Raw genomic sequence first — 27,973 nt, 5'->3', positions numbered from 1 at the left:
AGACCAGAGAGTCTTCTGTGAGTGCCAAGAAGTAACCAGTTGGGAACGACCAGAAAGCTGTGAAAAGATATGTAATTAACTCAGGTTGCCTAAATATTGTGCAATTACAATTCATAAGGGATCACATGTAAAAATACCTCATAACATAGGACAAAAGAATAGATGAGTAAAAAAAGGATAAATAGTGAGATTATTTTCTTTTTATATTGATGGGTCAATTCTTTAACGGAGATTCTTAAGATTACCAGGTTTTGCTAAAGACTGCAGTACTGATAATCTCCCCAGTTTTCTAGTCTGAAATAAGCAGACCTGGTTCCTAAAAAGATACCCACAGAAAAGGCTGGCTGCCGGGGACGCAGGATCTGCCTGACCCAGTGAGGTAGGCGGTGCTGTCACGTCTTCCAGGCCCAAGTGTCAACACCCCGGAAGTGGCCTCCAGGCTTTGTGCCCAACCAGCTGGGGCTTGCCCAGAGCCGCGCCCAGATCCATAGGGCCGCCCGCCCTCCACAGAGCGGACTCTGACCAGAACAAAGGCAAGAGTAACTGGCCCGAGGGCCCTACGCTCAGCCAGCCAATGGCCATGGAAGTGGGGCGGGACCACGGGGTACCGGGCCAATACGATGCGGCGGGGTTGGAGCGCTCGCCGGGTCCCGGGGCGGTGGGGTTTCGCAGCCCCAGCCCGGGCCATGTGGGAGCCTCACGGTGCTGAGGCGTTCGCGGCGGCCCTCGGAGGCGCCCTCTTCCTGCTGCTCTTCGCGCTGGGGGTCCGCCAGCTGCTGAAGCAGAGACGGCCGTCGGGCTTCCCCCCGGGACCGTCGGGGCTGCCATTTATCGGCAACATCTACTCGCTGGGCGCCTCGGCTGAGCTCCCCCACGTCTACATGAAAAAGCAGAGCCAGGTGTACGGCGAGGTACAGCCGACGGGCCTCGGGCAGGGAAAGCTCGGGCCTTCCTCCCGGGGTGAGGGGATGTCCCACGCTCGTGGGTGCGAGCTGTCTGACCCTTCTCCGTGTGTCGGCAGCGTGGAGGGGAAGCTGGCTTCCCAGGCCCGGGGTCGAGGTACTCAAGCGGCGCCGCCGGGGGAGGGAGAGCCCCGCCCAGCCGCGAGCCCCGCCCAGCCGCGAGCCCCTCCCACCTGACGCCCGCGGGATACTGGCCGGATTCTCCTGCCCCCGAGGTCGACGAGGTGCCGCTCCTGCGCCTGCGCAGTGGGGCCTGCGTCCCGCGCCGCATGCCCGGTCGGGAGTGACGGCCATTACCCTCAGCGCGACCAGCTTCTGGCGCCCACGGAGCTGCACGAAGTGCGTAGGTTAGCTTCCACCCACAGCTTCTCGAGAAAACCAGGCGTCCAAATTCTAGGACCGAGCTAATGGTTAATAGGAGGTCCTTGGATGTTTGCGTTTGAGAACGGCTGGTCTAGGCGTCTGCCGAGAGGCTGAGAGAGCGCAGGTGAAGGCCTCTGGGAAATGACCGTGAAAGAGAGAATGAACTAATGAGTGAAAATCAGTGCGGAGTCCCAGTGCCGTCCTGTCTGCCCGGAGCCAGGAGCGTCCCCGCAGCAAACACGGAGACTGCGCCGGCTGTGGGCCAGCCTCCCTTGCAGTGCGGGCGCCCGGGGGCAGGTCCTCTGGTCCTCCCCGTTTTACGGAGGAGGAAACTGCGGCACAGACCAGCTGAGTGACTTGCAGGCAGCCACGCCACTGCGAACTAGCAGGGGAAAGGCCAAAACGCTAGCTTGTGTTTGGAAGGGTGTCCTCACCTCGAGGAGGCAGAAGTTTCCAGAACACTGACACTAACCCGGCTCACTTGTTTCCTTTTGAGTCCATTCTTTTATAGGAAACGACCAGCTAGGCTCTGCCAGGTGCTGGGGATAAAGTGGTGAAGAAGGCAGTCACAGCCCAATTTTAGGTAGTTACAGTCTAGCCAGAGAAAAAAATTAATCTAACGATCGACCACAAATTGTGTTTTGAAGGAAAAGTACTGCAGGGCTGTCTGGCAATTGCGGTGTTTCAGGTTTGGGCTTACATCTGTATTTAAACCAGCTTTTACAAGAATTATTCTAGGTTTTTGCAGTTCCCTGATAGTATATGTCGCTAAAGGGAGGCTGGGCTTAGGTAAAGCAAATTGTGTAATTCTTAGATACTGTTTTCCACCCTCCAGTTCTTAGGAATTGAGTGTATTTCCATGATTTCCACTGAATATATTTGATCTCTGGTGTACACAGCATCATTAATATTTAGAGAAATCATAAGATGTGAAAGCACAAGACGAGAGGTTGAGTCCTCTTTCGTCAGGTAAAACTTGACCTTTACTTGCCTGAATCTTAAGTTTTCGCGACATGCGTAATGGTAATAATAATAACTGAACACAGTTAAGTGCTACTCACATGTTCTTTGAGTAAATGTTAGTTATTAATTACAGAACAACTTATTAGGCCTACAAAGTAGAAAGTGTTTTTAGACCAGTTATGTGAAATGGTGTCCTACAGAATAGGGAACTGTTTTTCATACGTAGATATTTGAACTGAAAGGAACTCTGTATTTACTATGAACATTCTTTTGGGAGAGGGGTAATTTAGTCTTATAATAGACTGCAAATTATAAATGTGCTGGAAGACTGTCATCTTGGCATAGGTAGATCTGGTACAATGGATAAGAATTTGGCATGAGTAACCAGTTTTATTGCTGGTACAACTATATATTTGAGGCAACCTTGGTTCTTTACAAAGAGGTCTTTTTACTGAAGGTGGTAAAATTAAACAGGGCTAACCTGTGCTGTTACGTAGAAGAGGAGCAGAGGAAAAAGAAAAAGGAGCAGAAATGGAAAGGATGTGTGCATTGAAGAGTAGACATGGTTTGAATAACTGTTTTAGACTTAAGTTGAAAACCACCTGATGTATTAACCCTTTAAGCTACTTACTCTTTATCTTAGTTGTGAGACACCCCTGCAGTTCTCCCATTGTCTCAGAGGTATTTTCCAATTCTGACAAAGCCTCAAAGTTGGTATCGTTGCAGGAAGGGGGACCCCTTCCAGGGCCCCAGAGTGGGCTCTTGTTTAACACTAAGAAATGAATTGTCTGAGGAGACATACGTGCTGACAAAGCAAGAGACTTTATTGGAAAGGGGCACCCGGGTGGAGAGCAGGAGGGTAAGGGAACCCAGGAGAACCGCTCTGCCACGTGGCTCGCAGTCTCGGGTTTTATGGTGATGGGATTAGTTTCCGGGTTGTCTCTGGCCAATCATTCTGACTCAGGTTCCTTTCTGGTGGGCACGCAACTGCTCAGCCAAGATGGATTCCAGCGAGGAGGATTCTGGGAGGTTGGTAGGACATGTGGACTGGCATCTCCTCTCTCCGTTTGACCTTTCCTGTATTCTTCCGGTTGGTGGCTTGTTAGTTCTATGTTCCTTACCAGGATCTCCTGTCATAAAATAACTCATGCAAATTGTTACTGTCTTTGCCTGGCCAGGGCGGGCAGTTTCAGTCAGTGTTTCCGCTAACAGTATGAGTTGTTAAAATACTATGCCTTTTTGGAAGTGGAAGGAAACTATTATCTCCTGTACTTCTAGAAGATTGTGGAAAGTTGTTTATATGTCGTATTTATAAATAGAAGCTTATTTTTCCACTGTCTTGCTTGATGATCTGGAGATGTGTGCTCAGAGAAAGCAAGCCCTGGACTTTAAAATTGCTTATAAGAAATGACAGTCACTTCAAGTGACACCTACTTTTATGAAGTCTGTGAATTCAATTCTCCTTCATAATTCTTGAAAGGAAGACAGCCGGTGCTCAAGACTTATACAGTCATTTTAAAGACAATCTTATATAGAAATGTATCACACTGAGACTTAGAATTTCCTTGGAGATTCACTCTGAATGCGTAAGCTTCTGCAGTGACTAATCTTAACCCAGATTTCGAGAAGCGTTCCCTAGCTAGCAAAGCTAGCACAAGGAGTTTTTACAGATTATTTTCAGATAATGCACGTAAGGATAATAAAATAATTACTTTGAGGCAAGTGGAGTTGACAACCTATAATTTATTTATACAGTAAGCGTTTACTGAGATTTATGCAAGGCATTGAATGAGATTCCGTGGAGCGTTCAAAGATGAAAGAGATGAAATCACTGAATCTAAAGAGTTTATAATTTAGCAGGCAAGCAGAAGACAGGAATATGAATGCTTCTGGTTTTAGGTAGTATTAAATAAGTGCCGTGGGAGCTTCTAAGCATGTGCTGTGGTGGTTCAAGGGAGAAAGAGAAAGAGAGTGCACCGAGAAAGGCTTCATGGAGGTTGGTCCTTAAAGACTTAGTGGCGTTTGGACGGTATGGCAGTCAAGGGAGGCATTCCAAATGAGAATACAGCCCAAGCAAATGTTGAAAAGTGTGTGGCAGTTATTGATCAGTTTTCATCAACAGCACTTTTTACATTCCTCTGTTATTAGCACTTAGCCCACAGTGTTTTAATAATATGCTTGAATGTGTGTCTCCCCCACTATTCTTTAATTCAGCATATATTTATCAATTGTTATCATATGCTATGTATTAATACTATCCTAGATGTGAAGATTTAGCAATGAACAAAACAGGTGAAAATCCCTGCCCTTGTGTAGCTTACACTGTACCAGTGGAGGGGAGGTGGGGAGCAGGATAGGGACAATATAAACACAATAAATATATAAAATGTTAGAGTACAGAGTAAGAAGTAAACTAAATTAGGGTAAGGAAAATGGAGAATGCTAGGGGGTGAAATTGAAATGGGTTAGAGCAGGCCTCACTGTAAAAAAGGCGTCTGAGCAAATATTTGAATGAAGTGAAGGAGCAAGGTATAGGAGTATCTAGGGGAAGAATATTCCAGGCCAAGGGAACAAGTACAAAGGCCATGAAGCAGGAGTATGCCATGTTGATAATCACCTATAAAGAGAAGTTAAGAGGCTGTTGAGATAACATAGGGGAGAAATGAAGGATTAGAGTGTTAGTGACAGAAGTGGTAAGAAATTGTCATATTCTGTCTGTATTGTTAAAGTTGAAACATCATGACTGTTAAGCAGTGATGTGGGGCTTGGGTGAAAAATGGAGTCAACATGGGCAGCTCAGGACTTACCTAGCAGTCTGGTGGTTAAGAATCCGAGCCTCCACTGCAGGGGGCGCAGGTTCAATCCCTGATCAGGGAACTAAAATCCCACGTGCTGCTGTGTGGCCCAAAAAAACCCCAAAAAGCAAAAACCATGGGCAGTTCATGGGCAGTTTGAGACCAGAATATAGCTTGAAGGATGGCTGGAATGGTCATTAACTGAGATAGTGAAAAATCGTGGGTAGAGCTAGTTTGGGAATAGGGCAAGAGACTTGAAGATCATAGACTGACTTCTAGAAGGTGTTTCATGTGTACCTGTTTCCATCTTTGCCAGCATCATAACTATCCCATAATAATAATAAAAATTATTGAATAAATTAAAAAATATATAAGACTAATCTTGGACCCTTCCATAGATTAAAGCAGCATAAGGATGAATTTTCACAATTTGATTTACAAACTTCTACCAAAAGTCCTTGAAAAGAGCATGTACCTGAATAGATACTAGTTCAAGTAACAGTTTCCTCAGTTTTCACCGTCAAATAGAGGACCACCTCATTTTTGAGTAAGGGTGGATTGTATAACAATTTTCTCAAGTTATGGCTCCTAGTTGGTTTTTGTAATCTCGAATGTCCACAACCTGACAGCATTACCCTGAAGTTAACTCCCCTGTTTGTTCTGCCTTCCTATTAACAGAATTTGTAATCCCATCTTTGTGAAATCGATCACAAAGTTGATTTAATCATAAAGTTGGGGATTTTTTTCCTGCATCAGGACCACTGCCTATTCACTAATACCCTTCGTTATTGCCTCTGCTTGTGATACTGTGATTTTTTAATAAATGTGTATTTGGTCTTTGTACCTTTCCTGGCACAAGCTCCCAAAACCCTGGGAACTTCCTAAGTGTTGAGAGTGGTAGATGCATCTTTTGTTATTCATAATAAGCCCCTTTAACCCACCTCAGAGTTAATGTTAATGGAAAGCCCTTAAGGATGGGAGCTTGTTGTCTGGAGAACCAACCAGGATTAGAGGGTTGGAACTTTCAGTTCTACTCATCTTACCTCTGGGGAAGGAGAGGGGCTGGAGGTTGAGTCAGTCACCAGTGACCAATGATTTGATCAATCATACCTAGGTAATGAAGCCTCCATAAAAATCCCTGAATTATAGGGCTCTGAGAGCTTCCATGGTGATTTGGTGAACACGTGGAGGTGAGCAGAGGCTAGCATGCCTGGAGAGCATGGAAGCTCTGCACCCTTTTCCTCATACCTTGCTGTTGGGCTGCACCCCGCAGGCCTGCAAGGCCTGTACTTGCCCAGCTTCAAGACTGAAGAAAGAGCCCGGAGTCAGCAACGGAGACATCAATAGATAGGGATCTTACATATCTGAAGCAAGGTCCTGGAGCGATACCCCACCATGTGTGGCAGGTGGCAGGCAGGACCTGGCAGCAGGGGGAGGGGGCGGGCGATTACCAGTTACAGGGGAGTTGATTCAGGTTGGCTCACTGGTTATCAGGTACACTAGCAGAGGGGCAGGCCCCTCGCTGCCCCTTTGATAAGAACAGTCAGTAGCTGGAGCCTGGGGCAAGTATGTAGGAAGGTCAGTCATGTGAGTAGGTTATAGGTGAAGCAGGCATTGGTTGAGCAGGGGATATACAGAGAGCAAGAGAACAGCCATCTTGAGTGGCCTGACCATACACTTGCCCTATGCATCTCTTCCATATGGCTGTTCCTGAGTTACATCCTTTTTTAAGAAACTGGTAATCTAGTAAGTAAAATATTTTCTTGAGTTCTGTGAGCCACTCTATCAAATTAGTCAAACCTGAGGAGGAGGTCATGGGAACCTCTGATTTATAGCCCTTTGATCAGAAGCACAGGTAACAACCTTGACTTGGGATTGGAGTCTGAAGTGGAGGAGCACTCTTGTGATATTGAGCCCTTAACCTGCGGAATCTGACACTTTCTCCTGGTAGATAATGTCAGAATTGAGTTAAATTGTAGGACACCCAGCTGGTGTCCCAGAATTGCTTGATGTGTGGAAAACGCACACATCTGGTGTTACAGGTGTTGTAGTGGAGTACTGAGAGGAGAGGAGACACACAGGAGGAGGAATTTTTCCTTTATATCTGCTTAAAATTACGCTTCTGTGAAAAGACTTTAAGACCATCCCATTACTGCTTTGGGAACTGAAAGAGCCCCATCTTTGCTCAGCTGGTCACCACTTCCTTTGTGCTGAAACTCTTACACTGCCACTTTTGACTAATACCTTTACTTGTGGCAGGCAGTCCATGCTGCTTCCCAAAGTTCTGGATGTACCTGCTGCTCAGTTGGCAGGGCCCATCCTTGTGCCAAAGACTCTTCTCAGCTGGTTGATTCTTTACTACTTGGAGGTCTTTATCACTTTTGCTACTGTAACTACTTCTGCTGAACTTCAATTCTCTGCTAAGTCTCCTGGTACCTCCCACCCCACCCCCCAAAGTAGTGTGAATCATGGCTAAATCTGTTCTACCTGTTTGCCCAGAGATGAGGCTTGACTCAGTATTTTGGCTCTTAAAGGCTCTCAGCCACCCACTGAGAGGATGGAGATAAGCAATCTTTGCATCCCACTGATAAGGCAGCATTGTTCCTTCACTGGACTAGGCCTCTATATAGGGCTAGCTAGAATAGACTACAGGAGGTGTGACATTGTAAGTGAACCTGTGGTGAAGCACACAAGAAGCTTCATCAAGGAATAGGATGGATATTCCATCTTTTAGCTGAGGGGCAGCCACCTGTGCCAATGTGGCAGATGCCAGTCCTCCAAGGTCAAATTCCCTTAGGGCCCTCTTTATTAACTTCGTGGAATTCAGGGGCCCAAATAAATAAGCCTGTGAGTTTCAGTATGTTTTGTTGAGGAGAGGGAGATTTTCCCCTCTGCCCCTCTTGAGTACTTTTGGCTGGACTAATAATAAAATTGACACAAGACAGATTAGCAGGAGAAAAAGAAACACATTTGAATCCATGCGCACGGAGGTCTCACAGACATGGGTTGGAGGAAGTGGCCAAAGCAGGCAGATTTTCTCCTTCTTAGACAAAGAACCAATAAATTTGCAGAGAATTGACAAGACAAAGAAACTTTGGTTTTGGGTGCCCAATTGGTGAAGAATCTAAACAGAGTTTGTGCTTGGGCTGTAAATTAAAGAAGTAACAAGATTTGTTTAAAAAAGGATTCTCACCCCCAAATTCCCTATCTTTGGCAATAAGGGTGTCCCACCTCCAGATGCATGGAGCATACCTTTCACATGAGAGACTTATTTCCTGCTTTCAGGGAGACAAAAAAGAGAGAGTGTCCCTCTTTTTTTTTTTTTTTTTCCTTTTTTTAAAATTTTGGCTGTGCCGAGCAGCTTGCAGGATCTCAGTTCCCTACTAGGGATCGAACCCGGGGCACAGCAGTGACAGCACCAAATCCTAACCACTAGGCCACCAGGGAACTCCCTAGAGCTTCCCTCTTGCATTGGCCATTTCTTCAGTAACTTTAATTCAAAATAATTAATATGCTATTGAGGCATATTTTGGGGTTGCATATCCTGGGCGCCAACATTTTATACTTCAAAAGTTGTCTCTCAGGCCTTTGACAATCCCCTCCCCTACCTAAACCTGGAATAATAAATGATGTGTAGATGGAGCCACTTCCTCATTCCTCTTGGAAATAAACAGATTCTGAGATATTGAATGTTTTGAGTTGGAATGAATTTTAAAAGAGCATAAATATCAAGTATTCCTTGATTTTCTGTGGCAGCCCTGAAGCACCGAAAGTTTAAGGGTTCTGCCAGGTGCCCTGTATCTGTTTAATGGCAAAGCTTAAACTAGAACCCAGGCCTCCTGAGTCTGGTACTCTTTTCATTACACCATTTATAAGATTATGTCTTGAGCCACTGAATGAGTAATGAAATCATGGTCATTGACGTGCCTTGTAGAGAGAAGGCACTCTAAACATTGTCAGTTGAGTAATAAATGCCAGCATTTTCAGAGAGTAACAAATACTGGGAGAGCTGGACTTAGTATATGTGGATTTCTATGGTTATATTTCTCCATATATTTTGCCATTTAAATGTTTTTCTTTTCTTCTCAAAGATCTTCAGTTTGGATCTTGGAGGTATATCAGCTGTGGTTCTAAATGGCTATGATGTAGTAAAGGAATGCCTTGTTCATCAAAGTGAAATTTTTGCAGACAGACCATGCCTTCCTTTATTCATGAAGATGACAAAAATGGGAGGTATGTTTATTTTCACCTACCTAATGATTTACTAAACTATTTTAAATCACATTTCCTTTTTTTAAAAAAAATAATTAATTTATTTATTTTTGGCTACATTTGGTCTCCATTGCCACACACGGGCTTTTTCTAGTTGTGGTGAGCGGGGGTTACTCTTCGTTGTGGTGCGTGGGCTTCTCATTGCAGTGGCTTCTCTTGTTGCAGAGCATGGGCTCTAGGCACATGGGCTTCAGTAGTTGTGGCACATTGGCTCAGTAGTTGTGGCGCATGGGCTTAGTTGCTCCACGGCATGTGGGATCTTCTTTGACCAGGGCTTGAACCCATGTCCCCTGCATTGGCAGGCGGATTCTTAACCACTGTACCACCAGGGACGTCCCCACATTTCTTATTTTATGTAAATTTAGTACATAGAGATTGGATTCTGTTGTACTGATTAACAGGAAAGTATTAACTAGTTAATTTAGGTTACAGACCCTAATATTTGAGGACCTTTCAGGCTGCATTACATTCATATTTTAGGCCAGTACATGCTAATTCTACTGTTGTAATCCAGTTCTAATAAATATTGTAAATAATGTTTTAAAGAATTAGCACTTAATAATATGTGCAGGTTTTGTGAAACAGGTTAAGAATACGTACACATGCACACATACTTGAATCAAAAGTATCTTTGAAGCTAGTCTTGAGTGCTTGCTGACATTTTACTATTATTTTACTTATAAGCTTATAGACCCTGAAACAGCCTTTCTTTACTAATTAATATGATATGTAAATGAAGAATTGTGGGTTTGTGTAAAGGACTAGTATTTTCTGTGGTTTAGTGTTGATCAGTGTCGGATGATTGCATATTCAACAAGGGAGAAAGGCTGAAAGTTAACAGAACGGATGAGACGAAAGCAGCAACAGAAAGCCTAAAATAGAATGTTGACGTCAGATACATCCGTTTTCATACTTAATAGTATAAGAGTTTTTATCTCCAAAATTTTCCAGTTCAATGAGAGCTTCACTCTTCATTTGAAAGAAAAATTCAACAATATCTTGGTTACATAGACTAAAGAAGACGTTGACTGAAAAGGGAAAAAATAAAAGTTAACCATATATTAAATTGCAAAGCAAATCAATTAATGCAAAGAAAACACCAGTTTTAAAGGCCAAATTCTTAGGCCAGGGCATGATGACACTTGAAAGTGATAATATAAATAAAAAGCAAATCTCCAGTGTCTTAAATACTCTTCCAAGTAATAATTAGGCCAAAGAAGAAATTATACCACAATTATAATAGAAGACCTTTAAAGAAATTATGAAAATGTATGATGTGATCAGAGTAATATTTAGGATAAACTATATGTTTTTTGAAGCTATAAACTTATAGTTTAGACTGTTTTTGTCATAAAGAAAGAAAAAACATGCATTCAATGTAAGATTTTCAAAGAAATAGTAAGAGAAAAAATAAGTAGAAAATTAGATGTGTTGGGCTTCCCTGGTGGTGCAGTGGTTAAGAATCTGCCTGCCAGTGCAGGGGACACGGGTTCGAGCCCTGGTCCGAGAAGATCCCACATGCCATGGAGCAACTAAGCCCGTGCGCCACAACTACTGAGCGTGCGCTCTAGAGCCCACGAGCCACAACTACTGAAGCCCGCATGCCATGACTACTGAAGCCTGTGAGCCTAGAGCCTGTGCTCCGCAACAAGAGAAGCCACCACAATGAGAAACCTGTGCACCACAATGAAGAGTAGACCCTGCTCGACGCAGCTAGAGAAAGCCTGCGTGCAGGAACAAAGACCCAACGCAGCCAAAAATAAATAAATAAATTTATTTATTTATTTATTTATTTATTTATTTTTTTTTTTAAAAAAGAAAGAAAATCAAATGTGGTTTCTTTTTTTTTTTTGGCTGCACTGCCCAGTTTGTGGGATCTTAGTTCCCAACCAGGGACTGAATCTGGGCCCTCAGCAGTGAAAGCGTGGAGTCCTAACCATTGGACCACCAGGGAATTCCCTAGAATTATTTTAAGATGCATATGCACTGAACTTGGAAGTGGGAAATCAGAGCCACCATAAACACACTGTTTGAATAGGAAAAAGTGGCCCTTTAGGCGGGTTCAGCCCATGCCTGGGCACCCAGACTGGACAGTATAGGGTTATAATCAGGCTCCTGTGTACCTTCTTATGTGTAACTGTATGCATATATTATGCACATGTATCCCATATGCATACATTTCTCTTGGGCTTGCTTTTATCTCAGTGCCTTTGCACTGGTTCTCTCTACCTGCAGTGATCTTTCCCTGGATATCTGCTTCACTCACTCCCATCTCCTGTGTCTCTACTTATGTCACCTTCTTACTGAGGCTTTTCCTGACCACCCTATGTCTCCTTCCTTGCTATATAATTTGTCTCTCCTCACTAGTATGTAAGTTCCATGAGAAATAGCCATCTTTGCCTCTTTTGTTCACTGATACATCTAAGACACTTTAGCTCCAGAAATACATTATGTTGAATGAATAGTCATCTGGGAGTATAGAAAAGAGAATGGAATATGGCATATAAAATTGCTGCACAGCGTTAAAGAACCCCTTATGTATGGTAAATTTCATCATAAGTTCCAAATTCAAAAACTGTTGCACAAATTTGTTGGAATGTAAATTACATAGGTACCTCATATAGACAAGAGAACATGACATTTTTCATCATAGGTATACCTACGTACCAGTTATGAATTAAATTCCAAGTAAACTACGCGTTACAGAAATATATATGCTGAAGAAGTATTTTTCTTGATAATCGATTTAAAGGGAAAATATTCCATAGTAGACATATCAGAACAGCAGAGTATACTGTGGAGACTGAGATTAAGGCAAGCAATATCAACATTAGAAGTTTGAGTTTCCTGTTTGTCACCTTAGTTTGGGCTGCTATAACAAAAATATGTAGACTGAGTGGCTTAAACAACAGACAGTTATTCTATCAGATCTGGAGGCTAGGAAATTCAAGATCAAGGTGCTAGCAGAACAGTGTCTGGAAAGAGCCTGCTTCCTGGCTTGCAGACTGCTGTCTTCTCCCTGTATCCTCACATAACCAAGAGCAGTCATCTCTTCCCACATCCCTTCTTATAATGGCACTAAAGCTCATTCATGAGGGCTCATTACATAATTATTTCCCAAAGGCCCCACCTCCTAATATCATCACATTGGGGATTAGGCTTCAACATTTGAATGTTGTGATGGCACAAACATTCAGTCCCTAGCACCTCCTTTTGGCTTGAGTATTTCCACTACGTTGACACCTCATTCAGGCCATCCTTGCCACTGCCAGTTATAGTATTAGGTAACATATGCCTTTAATGGGAGGAAATTTGTATTCTAAAATCTAGTCTCTTAAAGCAGGAAATTTCTAATTCGAGAAGGATGATTTCTCAGGTATGTGTTTAGTTCAGGATAAAATTTTGCCCATAGAACACACAGTCATTCGTCTTTTGTAAATTAGGCTTATAATAGAAGTTGGATAATAAAGTCACCCAAGGCCTAGTTCACCCAGGTTGAATTACACAAGACAGTTCAGTTTCTTGTGGCGGGAGATTATAGGTCTTTTCTGCCTGTGCCCAGATGAGAAGTATAGATAAGCTTTATCTGTTTATAATATTCCATGGCTAATGAGGAGTAAAGAATAGGGCTTAACTACTGGGTCTAGTTTTGGTTTTGTTTTTTTTTTTTTTTTCCTGGTACACGGGCCCATTACCGTTGTGGCCTCTCCCGTTGTGGAGCACAGACTCCGGACGTGCAGGCTCAGTGGCCATGGCGCACGGGCCCAGCCGCTCCACGGCATGTGGGATCCTCCCAGACGGGGGCACGAACCTATGTCCCCTGCATCGGCAGGCGGACTCTCAACCACTGCGCCACCAGGGAAGCCCTAGTTTTAGTTTTATAGAAAATTTGGAGAAGAATGAATAACCATCTTTTTTTTCTTCCCTGCATAGTATTTTTAGCTGTTAGATACAGAGATGTAGGAATGATAAAAATTTTTAATAGTATCATAGAAGGATAATTTGGAGAAGAATGACTAACCGTCCCCCCTTTTTTTTAGGCTTACTCAATTCCAGATATGGCCGAGGATGGGTTGATCACAGAAAATTAGCTGTAAACAGCTTTCGCTGTTTTGGATATGGCCAAAAGTCTTTTGAATCTAAAATCTTAGAAGAAACCAAATTTTTCATTGATGCTATTGAAACATACAATGGTAGCCCTTTTGACTTTAAACAGTTAATAACAAATGCCGTTTCAAACATAACCAATCTGATAATTTTTGGAGAACGATTCACTTACGAAGACACTGATTTTCAGCACATGATTGAGTTATTTAGTGAAAATGTGGAACTAGCCACCAGCGCCTCAGTCTTCCTCTATAATGCCTTTCCATGGATTGGCATCTTACCTTTTGGAAAACATCAACAACTGTTTAGAAATGCAGCTGTGGTCTATGACTTTCTCTCCAGGCTTATTGAAAAAGCTTCCATCAACAGAAAGCCTCAGTTACCTCAGCATTTTGTTGATGCTTATTTAGATGAGATGGATCAAGGTAAAAATGACCCATCATCTACTTTCTCCAAAGAAAACCTGATTTTCTCTGTGGGTGAACTCATCATTGCTGGAACTGAAACTACAACCAATGTGCTACGGTGGGCAATTCTTTTCATGGCCCTTTATCCTAACATTCAAGGTAAGGATTCCAGTGATCTCAAGGTCTGTTCTTACATTTAGGGCTCACACATGTTTTAGAGTCTTTGGCCATGTACAAGGCATTCTATTTAGTAACTCCTGCTGTGCTATCCAAAAAGAGAAGCATTGAATAGCTATAAGGTTTTCAAAACTGTTACCTAAATTCGTATAAAACCCTCAAAGATGTCTTATAATACCTATTTTATAAATGAGGGAAAAAGCTGAATGACTGATTTGTCCACTCCCTTCTAGCGCTGAGCTGGGACCTGAACCCTGGTGGTGGTGGTTGTTGTTTTTCAGCTGTACCACGCAGCATGCAGGATCTTAGTTCCCCAACCAGGGATCGAACCCACGCTTGCTGCAGTGGAAGCATGGAGTCTTAACCACTGGACTGCCAGGGAAGTCCCAACCCTGGTTTTTTTTAATTTAAGTTTTTATGCTTCACTCTTTTCCTTGCTGAGAGTGTTGTTATTCTAATTCTAGGTTTGTTTAATTTTTATTTTTATTACTTATAATGTGTTTTTCACAACAAAATTACTTAGAGCGTTGGGTACTGGTTGTATAAGATATGTGGCACATATTTAAATAGAACTGCCAGATAATGAAAAATCTGAATCTGGGTGTACCCATATCTTGTTGGCTTACTACAGGTTATCTTTTGTTTTATCCTAAAGGGAAATTACTTTAGATATAATTCTAAGGAGTGCATAATAACTTGAACACTTTTTCTCTTACAGGACAAGTTCAGAAAGAGATTGATTTAATTATAGGACCCAGTGGGACACCTTCTTGGGATGACAAATGCAAAATGCCTTATACCGAGGCAGTTTTACATGAAGTTTTAAGATTCTGTAATATAGTGCCATTAGGGATTTTCCATGCAACCTCTGAGGATGCAGTTGTACGTGGTTATTCCATTCCTAAAGGCACAACAGTAATTACAAATCTTTATTCTGTACACTTTGACGAAAAGTATTGGAGAGACCCAGAAATATTCTATCCAGACCGATTTCTGGACAGCAATGGATATTTTGCCAAGAAGGAGGCTTTGGTTCCCTTTTCCCTAGGTAAGAGAACTTTCACAGGGGCATAACTTTAGGACAAAGTATAATGCTGATTTATCATGTATAATATCTTAATCTGAAGCATTCTATTGTAGAGTTAATATCCCAACTCTGAAAACAGTATTGACTCTTACAGGAGAGAATGGTTTAATTAGAGCTCATTAATGCCTCTTTCTATTCAAAATAAACAAGCCATAATTTAGCAGCTAGAAAGAAACTGATGAGAAGCTCTGGCTTTTTCTGAAACTTTTTTGCTTGTGGATTTTGGCTTGTAATAAAAACTTGTAGAGCTAGAAATCAGTAACAGGCAGCTTGAGAAACTGAGACCCAGGGACAGGAATGGCATGATAACTTGAAGTGAAACTAGAATCTAGAGCCCTCTTGGCTCTCAATTCTTATACCTCATCTCCAAAAATATTGTGTCTCCTGTGAAGAAGTACACAGATCACAAGACCCATGGAAGATGGACTGGAAAAATCCTTTCACTGGGGAAGGGTACACATGCAGTCATTTGAAATGAAATGAACTTCTCCTGGGTCAAGAGAACAAAGTGTCACACCTCAGATCTTTCATGGCATATCACAAGCTCTGTTGCCACATGCAAAGGAAGTGGAGAATAGAACTAATGAGCTTACAAGTACATGACCTTACAAAAGAACATAAAGAAATGGGCTCTGGGAACCAAAGTGCCAATTTCTATTCTTTGCAGCTTAAGAAAATCCTTTAATAAACATAACTTCCAGGCTTCCCTGGTGGCGCAGTGGTTAAGAATCCACCTTCCAGAAGACCTAAGTAGACATTTCTCCAAAGAAGATACACAGATTGCCAATGAACACATGAAAGAATGTTCAACATCATTAATCATTAGAGAAATACAAATCAAAACTACAACAAGATATCATCTCACACTGGTCAGAATGGCCATCATCAAAAAAGCTAGAAACAATGCTGGATAGGTTGTGGAGAAAAGGGAACCCTCTTGCACTGTTGGTGGGAATGTAAGTTGATACAGCCACTATGGAGAACAGTATGGAGGTTCCTTAAAAAACTACAAATAGAACTACCATACGACCCAGCAATCCCACTACTGGGCATATACCCTGAGAAAACCACAATTCAAAAAGAGTCATGTACCAAAATGTTCATTGCAGCTCTACTTACAATAGCCAGAACATGGAAGCAACCTAAATGTCCATCAACAGATGAATGGATAAAGAAGATGTGGCACATATATACAATGGAATATTACTCAGCCATAAAAAGAAACGAAATTCAGTTATTTGTAGTGAGGTGGATGGACCTAGAGTCTGTCATACAGAGTGAAGTAAGTCAGAAAGAGAAAAACAAATACCGTATGCTAATACATATATATGGAATCTAAGAAAAGAAAAAAAGTCGTGAAGAACCTAGGGGCAAGACAGGAATAAAGACACAGAACTACTAGAGAATGGACTTGAGGATATGTGGAAGGGGAAGGGTAAGTTGTGACAAAGTGAGAGTGGCATGGACATATATACACTACCAAACGTAAAATAGCTAGTGGGAAGCAGCCGCATAGCACAGGGAGATCAGCTCGGTACTTTGTGACCACCTAGAGGGGTGGGATAGGGAGGGTGGGAGAGAGGGAGACGCAAGAGGGAAGAGATATGAGAACATATGCATATGTATAACTGATTAACTTTGTTATAAAGCAGAAACTAACACACTGTTGTAAAGCAGTTATACTCCAATAAAGATGTTAAAAAAAAAAAAAAAAGAATCCGCCTGCCAATGCAGGGGACACAGGTTCAAGCCCCGGTCTGGGAAGATCCCACATGCCACGGAGCAACTAAGCCCATCTGCCACAACTACTGAGGCTGTGCTCTAGAGCCTGCGAGCCACAACTGCTGAGCCCACGAGTCACAACTACTGAAGCCTGTGGGCCTAGAGCCCATGCTCCGCAACAAGAGAAGCCACTGCAATGAGAAACCTGCACACCACAATGAAGAGGAACCCCCACTAGCTGCAACTAGAGAAAGCCCATGAGCAGCAACAAAGACCCGACGCAGCCAAAAATAAATAAATTTATTAAAAAAAACAAATGAATAAAATAAACATAACTTCCTCTAAGTTTCTTTAAATTCCAGGTTTCCTGAATGGTATGTATTAGACATAAATTTTGGTAAATATTGTGGATTTAGAAAAATTATTATGCCTGTTTTTTATGTTGAGGGAGAAGACATTGTCTTGGAGAACAGCTGGCTCGGATGGAAATGTTCCTGTTTTTTACAACATTGCTTCAGCGATTTCACTTGCATTTTCCACATGAACTGGTTCCAAATCTGAAGCCCAGGTTAGGCATGACGTTGCAACCCCAGCCCTACCTCATCTGTGCAGAAAGACGCTGAAAGTGCCTGGATGTTTTGTGGAACAAGGTGTTTGCCTCACCCCTGAACCTTGTTTAGACAGTGTGTGTGTGTGTGTATAAGGATCACAGCATCATAAAAACCAAATGAACACAGATGTGTCTTTAAAAACTGTAATAATAAGCATTAGCTACTATTTTTTCCAACATTTTATGACTTATAAGGTAGAATTATCTGAGGAAAACAGAGGTACAAATGACAGTTGTTGCTTAAGATACTAAGAAGGGCCATCAATGACCTGACTTTTCAGCCTGTTGTTGGGCACCAGGTATCCCTCCTCCCTTCTTGACTCCAATTTGCTCCTGTCTGGGCTCTTTGCTTCCAAATGTCAATGCCAGCTCCTTTCTGATCAGGTATTGCCATTAATAGATTGTGTGGTACTAGTCCAGTTTAATAGTGGACTAAAGAAGAAATTAAAACCCAAATAAATGAGTTTGGACTACAGAGGTATTTTAGACACGGTGGCAGATGATAGAATAGATAGCTATACAGTATATTTAATGTAAAACCTGCCATGCTTTCAAATCTTGCTTCTACTATAGAGTTGCGGCGTCATTCTTCCTACAAATGAGGGTCCCCGTGACCCTCATAGCAGCAGTTAAGTAGATAGGAAATTACAATGAGGTATTTAAAAATGATACATATGGGGCTTCCCTGGTGGCACAGTGGTTGAGAGTCTGCCTGCCGATGCAGGGGACGTGGGTTCGTGCCCCGGTCCAGGAAGATCCCACATGCCGTGGAGCGGCTGGGCCCGTGAGCCATGGCCGCTGAGCCTGTGCGTCCAGAGCCTGTGCTCCGCAATGGGAGAGGCCACAACAGTGAGAGGCCCGCGTACCACAAAAAAAGAAAAAAAAAAAAAGGGCAGAAGATTGAGTGGTCTTCCTTCTCTCTCAGTGCGTAAATAGATATTACCAATACTGTTCAGTTGTTTATTCAGAGTCAATGCCAAGTTTGAAAATTTAGCCTTTGTGAATAGTCTGCCTGTAACAACTATGGGAGAGGTTATTGTCAAAGACGATGAGAAAACACTGATTCAGCACAACCTAAGATGGAATCTGCTAAGATGTGTTACAATTGATAGTAAAAATGTATGTGGAGCATTAAAAGACATAGTTGTACAAATTGTATTATCAGCAGGTACTTTGCAGAAAATGCTTGAATCTATCATGTGTTATAAAACCAGTAGTGTCAACAGTGAACTTCATTTATTCTTATGGACTTAACCATCATCAGTTTTGTGAATTTTTGTCGGAAATAGGAGCTGAATATCCTGACCTGCTCTACCACGCTTCAGTGATTTAGCGATAACACTTTATTGCAAATTTTTTGAGCTCAGGGCCAAGATTGAAATATTTCTGAATGAGAAGAACCACCTTCAACTACTGTTATCAAGTACTGAATGACTCTGGACATTAGCCTTTACAGCAGACTTGATGGTTCGTAATGAGCTTACCCTAAAATTATAAGATAAAACAGTGCTTTTATGGGAAACATAGTGAGGTGAAGTCATTTCAACAACAACCTAGCACTTTCTATACTTCTTGTGCTGTCAACAGTTAAAACAAGAAGTTAGGCCTCCATTCCCATGCAGCCTTTCAGCAGATAAATTTTGTGAGCTCAAACTAAAGTTCCAGAAGCTCTTTTTTGGACCTCGATGCAAATGCAAAAAAAAAATTCTTATTTCAAAATTTATTTAACTGTGAAGTTGAGGAGCTTCCACCTAACCTTCAATTGCAAGTGTTTAGTCTGCAAAGTAATGACATGCTAAAAGGCAAATATCAGAGAATTTAATAGAATTCTATAAATGCCTTCCCAGTGATTAATATACTTAATTAAAATCAGATGCTCATGGATTGATATCAGTATTTGGCAGTACCCATCTGTGTAAAAAGGCACTTTCAAATATGAAACATGTAAATCTCATTACAGATCAGCATTAACAGATGAACATTTGTAATGTTTTGAATGACAGGAAACACACACTTTGAACCCCAATTAAGCAATATTTTATCTCCTAAAAAAGAATTTCCTTTTTCTCATTAGTGGATCAATATTACTTTTTTTAAAAAAGTACTTAATATAGTATTACTATATTATATTATGAATGTCATCAATAAAAATCGTGTAGAAAATTTTTTCTCTTTTATATAAGTACCTACATAATGTGCTTGGTCTGCAAAGCCTAAAATGTTTACTATCAGCCCCTGTACAAAAAAGTTTGCTGATTTTGGAGTTAGAAAAACTAGTAGCTAGGGGAGACAGCATAAATACTCAAAATACAAAATAACAAAAGAGAATAATCCAGAAATAGAATTTTAATAATCATAAGAAATTGATTTATACAATTAAATGCAAAGGAGTTTGAAGACCTGAAATGGATAATCTCTATGAAAATATAATTTACCAAAGATGACCCTAGGAAGACAAAGTCTTAACAGACCAGATTTCATTAAAAAAAAAGTTGCCAAAGGTGTGACCCTCAGAAAACTATTTGAGCTGTTCTAGAGCATAGAAACAAAAGGAAAATGTTGAATGCAATTTTAGAATCAAAACAACAGCAAACTTACGGATATCAATTTAAAAGTCCTAAATAAATTATTAAGAAAAGATCCAGGGCTTCCCTGGTGGCGCAGTGGTTGAGAGTCTGCCTGCCAATGCAGGGGACAGGGGTTCGTGCCCCGGTCCGGGAAGATCCCACATGCCGCGGAGCGGCTGGGCCTGTGAGCCATGGCCGCTGAGCCTGCGCGTCTGGAGCCTGTGCCCCGCAACGGGAGAGGCCACAACAGTGAGCGGCCCGCGTACCCCTAAAAAAAAAAAAAAGATCCAACACTACATTTAAAAATTAATACATTATGATCAAGTAGAGTTTATTCCAGGAATATGTGAATGGTTCAATATTAGAAAACATTAATCATTTACAGAGAAAACTCATATGGACAAGCTCATAGATGTTAAAAAGGCATTTGACAAAATTCAACATTTAATAAAATACAAATTGATGGAATGAATACATGCATATATACATATATACCTCTAAAACATACAATGTGTACATATGCAAATATGTGTATATATAATGTGTATTATATATACACATTCCAAAACTGACGTGAAAATATTGGAGGTATTCCGTTAAAGTTAAGAACAAGAAAATTAGTCCACTTTCACCATACTATTTTCTCATATTAAAGGTGTTAGCTAGCACAGTGACAACATTAGATTGCAAGACTTGAAAAGAGTAATACTTTTTATTTGCACAAAATATGACTATATTCCCATACAGCCCATGAGAATAAATAGTAAGATAATTTAATAAAGTAATATAAAATTAAAATACAAAAATCAATAGTTATTATATGTACAGCAACCATTAGTAGATACATGGAAGAGAAAGCACCTTTTTACAATATCAATAGAAATAGATGAGTGGGAAAAACGTTAAAACATTCTTGAAGGAGCTGTAGAGGAGGAAGAAATTTTCCTCTACATTTCTAAGTTCCTCTGGCTGCTCTAATAATTTAATTGACATTAGAGATTAACAGAAAATCAAACAAAAATTAAATAGCATGTATACATGGGAGAGACCCAGGAAAACTGAGTAACCAAAATGGCTAAAGCCCTCACCTTAAAAACCATTCTCAGCTAAAGACAAAAGAGGATGATCAGGGGCTTCCCTGGTGGTGCGGTGGTTAAGAATCCGCCTGCCAATGCAGGGGACACGGGTTTGATCACTGGTCGGGGAGGATCCCACATGCCACAGAACAACTAAGCCTGTGCGCCAGAACTACTGAGCCTGAGCTCTACAGCCCATGAGGCACAACTACTGAGCCCACGTGCCACAACTACACAAGCCCACGCACCTAGAGCCTGTGCTCCACAACGAGAGAAGCCACTGCAAAAAGTCCACCCACGGCAACCAAGAGTAGCTTCCGCTCGCTGCAACCAGAGAAAAGCCTGCGCAGCAACGAAGACCCAACACAACCAAAAATAAAAATAAATTTATATATATAAAAAAAAAGGATGATCAAGGTGGGGAGAGTCAGTTCTGGGAGGTTACCAAGAAAAGCACAGTGAACAAGGGTGATTGCGTTGCAGATTTAAGACTTCTCCATTGATAAGAGTTTCTAGAGCTTTTTTCATCCTCTTCCTGGTACAGAGAGGGAGACACCCTTACAATTGGCGTTTTCCCTTACAAATGTAAATGTCACTGGGGTTTCAGAGTTTTTCCCAAGTCTGCCTTTTCTCAGAAAATAACCAGCCTAAAACAATATGCCGTAGAGACATATTTTAGGGTGGCAAATTCTGCTCCCCTACAGAGCCAAAAGGAGACTGACAAATGGATGGATATGTTCTTGGATAAGAAGACAACAGAAAGATGTTGGTTCTCCCTTGGCTAAGGTATGAATTTAATGAGATCAGGTATTTTTTCCCCATAAAACCAGACGAGCTGTTTCTAAAATTTACATGAAAAGTAAAAGAACAGCCACAAACAAATAGCTGTATGGGGGGTTTTAGCCCCATCAGGTATTGAAATATACTATAGAATTTGAATAATTAAAATATTGTAATAATGGCATGAATAGACCGACAAATAGAATTGAAAAGAAAGTCAGAAATAAATTCAAATACATAGAAGAACATCAAGTCTGTGGAACAAAGATGGACTTTTTAATAAATGGGAATACTTTTCAGTTATTTGAAACCAGTTAAAAATTTGAACCCATATCTCATAGCATATGCCTTGATATACTACTGTTGACTGAAAAAAAATGCACAACTAAAAGTTGAGGATTCTGCTTTATTTACGGACATAATGAGGATTTAACCCTGGGATACATCTTCTCAGAGATAAGGGAGGAGTCAGGATATATAGGAGTTTTTGCAAAAAAAAAAAAAAAGTAGTCGAACATCAAAATATCAGTATTACTGCTAATTAAGGAAAAACCAGACATCCCAAGTTAATGAATTTAGCACTTTTCTGTGTATGAGAAGATGCAAGAGTCTGGGCTTATTTAAATTCTTCCTTTGACATGCATGTTAACTATCTATGGCGAGCATCCTGTTTTCTCTCCATCCTGAACCCCCTCCGGGTGCGCTGTGTGGATGGGGGGAAGCTGCTGCAGTGGCTGAAGGTTGAATGGCTGCAACGTCCTTTGTTTACGTTCTTTTTTTTTTTTTGAATTTTTGAATCTTATTTTTTTTTATACAGCAGGTTCTTATTAGTTATCCATTTTATACATGTTAGTGTATATATGTCAATCCCAATCTCCCAATTCATCCCACGCCCCCACCCTCCCCACCACTTTCCCCCCTTGGTGTCCATACGCTTGATCTCTACCTCTGTGTCTCTGTTTCTGCCCTGCAAACCGGTTCATCTGTACCATTTTTCTAGGTTCCACATATATGCGTTAATATACGATATTTGTTTTTCTGACTTACTTCATTCTGTATGACAGTCTCTAGATCCATCCACGTCTCAACAAATGACCCAATTTCGTTCCTTTTTATGGCTGAGTAATACTCCATTGTATATATGTACCACATCTTCTTTATCCATTCGTCTGTCAATGAGCATTTAGGTTGCTTCCATGACCTGGCTATTGTAAATAGTGCTGCAATGAACATTGGGGTGCATGTGTCTTTTTGAATTATGGTTTTCTCTGGGTATATACCCAGTAGTGGGATTGCTGGGTCATATGGTAATTCTATTTTTAGTTTTTTAAGGAACCTCCATACTGTTCTCCATAGTGGCTGTATCAATTTACATTCCTACCAACAGTGTAAGAGGGTTCCCTTTTCTCCACACCCTCTCCAGCATTTGTTGCTTGTAGATTTTCTGATGATGCCCATTCTAACGGGTGTGAGGTGATACCTCATTGTAGTTTTGATTTGCATTTCTCTAATAATTAGTGATGTTGAGGAGCTTTTCATGTGCTTCTTGGCCATCTGTATGTCTTCTTTGGAGAAATGTCTATTTAGAAATGTCTGCCCATTTTTGGATTGGGTTGTTTGTTTTTTTAATATTGAGCTGCATGAGCTGTTTATATATTTTGGAGATTAATCCTTTGTCCATTGATTCATTTGCAAATATTTTCTCCCATTCTGAGGGTTGTCTTTTCATCTTGTTTGTAGTTTCCTTTGCTTTGCAAAAGCTTTTAAGTTTCATTAGGTACCATTTGTTTATTTTTGTTTTTATTTCCATTACTCTAGGAGGTGGATCAAAAAAAGATCTTGCTGTGATTTATGTCAAAGAGTGTTCTTCCTATGTTTTCTTCTAAGAGTTTTATAGTGTCCAGTCTTACATTTAGGTCTCAAATCCATTTTGAGTTTATTTTTGTGTATGGTGTTAGGGAGTGTTCTAATTTCATTCTTTTACATGTAGCTGTCCAGTTTTCCCAGCACCACTTATTGAAGAGACTGTCTTTTCTCCATTGTATATCCTTGCCTTCTTTATTATAGATTAGTTGACCTTAGGTCCGTGGGTTTCTCTGGGCTTTCTATCCTGTTCCATTGATCTATATTTCTGTTTTTGTGGCAGTACCATATTGTCTTGATTACTGTAGGTTTGTAGTGTAGTCCGAAGTCAGGGAGTCTGATTCCTCCAGCTCCGTTTTTTTACCCTCAAGACTGCTTTGGCTATTTGGGGTCTTTTGTGTCTCCATACAAATTTTAAGATTTTTTGTTTACATTCTGTAAACTCTTTTTTTGTTTTTTTTAATATGATTTATCCTGGAGGTCTCTCTATATTGCTACATAGAAAACTTCCTTATTCTTTATATAGCTGTACAATATTCTATTGCAGGATATACTATAGAAACATAAAACACAACATAAAAACAACATAAATCCTCTACAAGGCAAACAACACTAAGTGGAAACAAGCTGGGAAGAAATATGCAAATCTTATTGCAAATAAATGGCTAATCTCCTTAATACAAGAACACAGGAGAAAAAGTTTTAATAATGCATTAGAAAACATTGGTCAAAAGTCCAGTTATATCAGTTCACATAACATACACCACATTGTAAACATCTAAAAAGATAGCTAAACTAAACCTTAATCAAAAAAAGAAATGCACATGTAAACTTTACTAAGATAACATATCTATTGGCAAAAATCCTAGAACTTGACTGTAATCACTATTGAGAAGGTTGTGCTGAAACACGCACTTTCATACATGGGTGATGAAAGTACAAATTTACACACATTTCCTACGGAAGGGAATTTGGCATTATCTATCAAATAATAGATGTATTCACCTTTTGACTGAACAGTTCTAGTTCTTAGGAATCTCTCCTGCAGATACACTTGAACACTTATGAAGAGACATAAGTGCCAGGTTATTATTCTCTGATGTGTTATTTCTAATAGCAAAATGAAACAAAAAAGTCAATGTAACAATACATATCTATCAATAGAGGAATAGTATATCCTGCCATAGAATATTTTACAGCTTTCTAAAGGGTCAGGAAGTTTTCTATGTAGCAATATGGAGAGATCTCCAGAATAAATCACGCTAAACAAAACAAAACAAAAACAAGGAAAAGCAACGTACAGCCTGTGATAGCCAGCCTCCAAAAAATACCTTCAGTGATCCACACCTGGTACACACAAACTTGTTAATCACAGCTAGTTTGTATAATGAATAGAATGCGATGAAAGTGGTGGTGCTTGAATTCTAAGGCTTGTCTAAAAGCGTTGCAGCTTTTCACCTTGGTCTCCCTGACTGGGGAAACCTGTCACCATGCCATGATGACACTCAAGCAGTCCTGTGGAGAGGCCCACATGGAGACAAAGTGAGGCCTCCCACCAATTGCCCGGATCAACTTGCCAACCACGTGAGTGAGCCACCTTGGGAGTAGATTCTTCTCAAAGCTTAAGATGACTGCAGACCCAGCTAGCATCAGATTGTGACCTCATGAGAGAGATCCTGAGCTAGAACTGCTCGGACAAGCCATTTCTAAATTCCTGACTCATAAAAATTCACAATAAATATATTTGGTCTTCATCCACAGTTCCTGGCTCACAGTTCCCAAACCCTTGGGAGTTTCCTAAACTGTAAGACCAATGGAGCATGTTTTGTTACAGTATTTTGTCTCTTGTCCTCAATTCCTGAAAAAATGCTTCAGGGCCATAGAAGTGAAATGGGTGCCTTGTTATTCATAACAAGCCTCTTTCCACAGCAGTTGGGTTTATGTTAATGAGGTGATTTTGGAAAGTAAGTAAGGATGGGGGGGGGCGGTTATCAGGGGAACCACCTTGATTAGAGGGTTGAAACTTTCAGCCCCACTCCCTGATTACCCAGGAGGAGGAGAAAGGTTCTGCAGGTTGAATTAATCACCAATGCCTAAGGATTTAATCAACCATGCCTGTGTAGTGAAGCCACCATTAAAATTTAAAAGGAGGGGTTTCAGAAAGCTTCCTGGTTGGTGAAGCAGAGTGCGTCTACATACCACCGTGCTGGGCTCCAAACTCCAACAGGACTGAAATTTCTTTGTTCTCAACCTCACCCTATGAATCTCTTCATCTGGCTGTTGATTCCTGTGCTTTAATATCCTCGGTAATAAACCACTCATCTGGTGAGTAAATTGATTTTCTAAATTCTGTGAGCTGGTTTAGCAAATTAATTGAACCCAAAGAGAGGGTAGCGGGAGCCTCTGATTTATAGCCAGTTGGTCAGAAGATCAGGTAACAACATGGACTTGAGGCTGGTATTTGAGTGGGAGCCATCTTGTGGGACTGAGCCCTTAACTTGTGGAATCTGATGCTATCTCTGGGTAAATAGTGTCAGAATAGAGTTGAACTGTAGGACACCCAGTTGCTGTCGGAGAATTGTTCATTGGTGATGTGGGGGAAATCACACTCCCACGTAGGAATTGGTTCCAGAATATTTAGGTTTAATTAAAAAAATAAAAATTTAAATATCTAAATTTCTTGTAAAATCCATATTTTCCCCGTTTCTTTTTAAAAAATGTGACATTCCATAAATGCTGGGCTGGCCTTGTGACTAGCAAAAAACAATTAGAGCTGAGTTGTGTCTTTTTACATGATATATACATGTGTTCTACACGAAGTCCACATTAATTTGAATGTTCTATCTGGTCTTGTAGGTATTTAAATATGTGGCCCCCACTTCAAACATTGAAAGAAAGCTTTCACTTGGGTTCCCCTGTGAGTCTTTGCTTCTCCAGGCTAAAATATCATATGTTCTTTTTTAAAATTTATTTTTCTTTAGGTTTCCTTAATTTTGGTCTTGAAAGGAATTCCATCAAACGCTTGCAGAATATTCACCCTCAAGTAACCAGTAAATTTGTCTTTGGGGAGCCGCTTAGGGAATCAGACCCTGGCCCCAGGTTATCAGAGAGTCAGGAAACCTGCATTTTAGTCTTAGCCTTGAAGCTGTTCCACTCCTTGCCATGCAAAGTCCGGTCCATGGGCCAGCAGCATTACCTGGGAGCTGATTAGTAATGCAGAATCTCGGGCCCACCTAGATTTGTGAATCAGCATCTATGCCTTAAGATCCCCGGGTGATTCATATGCACATAAAAGTTTGAAAAGCACTGGTCTAGATGATAAGCTCAAGGAAGGCAGGGTTTTTTCTGTCTTCTTCTTTATTATTTTATATCCACAGGACCTATCTAAAGTTTAGCACATGATGGCTGCAAAATCCATGGATCTTTCTCTGACCTTGAGCATGTTCAAACTTCTAGGGACTTTGTAAACTTCCAGGGACTTAATTGTAAAGTGGTGTAGGGAGAGAGGTGGTGAGTGGAGATGGGGTCAACCTTCAATGGTTGAAAAACTGATCTGAACATTAGAATCACAGGTGGTAGTGGTGGTTTTTATATGGTTGTCTTTGACCTATAAGTCAAAAGCTCTGAAGATGCGTCATAGGATTTGTATGTTTTAAAATTTCCCTTTATGTTCAATAATGTTTATTACAATAGCATATATAAAAAAATCTTTAAATGTCCCTCAAGAGGAAATGGATAAGTACAATGTAATACAATTCAGAAATTTAAATGAATGAAATAGAGCTACACATGTAAACATGAATAAGACTAAAAATTATTTTGCAAGAAGAAACTTGCAGAGAAGGTGTGAAGTATGGTGCTGTTTATTTAAAGTTTAAAAAGTGTGTATGTTTGTAATAGAAACATGTAGTAAAAGTGTAAAGTCCTAGATGGGAAAAATAAACACCAAGTTCAGGGTAGTTATCATACGTTCTTTATCTGATTTGGCTCTTATCACTCTTCTCTGGATTTTTAATTTACCAATGTTCCATTTATTTTATCTGGCTATTTTGGAATGGGGTGGATGCAGACAGTATGTTCTGAGGAATGCAATTTATGACACCCTTTGCCTTTTTTTTTTTTTTCTTTTTCTTAACCAGAGAAACGTAGGTAATTGACAACAGCTTCTAGGGCTATTATCATTAGAGGGCTTATTAAACCAGCCCTTCTCCATTTATCCTTT

At 40.7% G+C, this 27,973-nt stretch overlaps 1 protein-coding gene across 7 annotated transcripts; it reads left to right on the top strand.

Moving 5' to 3' along the window:
- The first annotated feature begins 640 nt into the window (after positions 1-640).
- Positions 641-17,591, top strand: LOC132494259 (vitamin D 25-hydroxylase). 7 transcript variants are annotated; one of them, XM_060105257.1, is made up of 5 exons: positions 641-911; positions 9,175-9,316; positions 13,921-14,028; positions 14,765-15,094; positions 17,303-17,591. In XM_060105257.1, exons 1-5 carry the CDS (start codon positions 687-689, stop codon positions 17,476-17,478), a joined length of 981 nt encoding a protein of 326 aa, XP_059961240.1. In that variant the 5' UTR covers positions 641-686; the 3' UTR covers positions 17,479-17,591. The 7 variants fall into 7 exon arrangements, with proteins under 7 accessions (XP_059961240.1, XP_059961239.1, XP_059961238.1 ...); XM_060105256.1 differs by having other exon boundaries at positions 13,873-14,028; XM_060105255.1 differs by having other exon boundaries at positions 13,396-14,028.
- The last annotated feature ends 10,382 nt before the right edge of the window (positions 17,592-27,973 follow it).

Source organism: Mesoplodon densirostris, chromosome 7 (genome assembly GCF_025265405.1).
Source record: "Mesoplodon densirostris isolate mMesDen1 chromosome 7, mMesDen1 primary haplotype, whole genome shotgun sequence".
NCBI lineage: Eukaryota > Metazoa > Chordata > Mammalia > Artiodactyla > Ziphiidae > Mesoplodon > Mesoplodon densirostris.
The sequence above is the reverse complement of the archived record's forward strand: the minus strand, read 5'-3'. Positions and strand labels throughout refer to the sequence as shown.

Excerpts from the sequence above, each read along its gene's own strand:
- LOC132494259 (XM_060105255.1), top strand. The coding sequence starts at position 687 with ATGTGGGAGCCTCACGGTGCTGAGGCGTTCGCGGCGGCCCTCGGAGGC. Across the intron at positions 912-9,174 it reads AGAGCCAGGTGTACGGCGAG|ATCTTCAGTTTGGATCTTGG; the intron begins GTACAGCCGACG and ends TTCTTCTCAAAG. Across the intron at positions 15,095-17,302 it reads TTTGGTTCCCTTTTCCCTAG|GGAGAAGACATTGTCTTGGA; the intron begins GTAAGAGAACTT and ends TTTTATGTTGAG.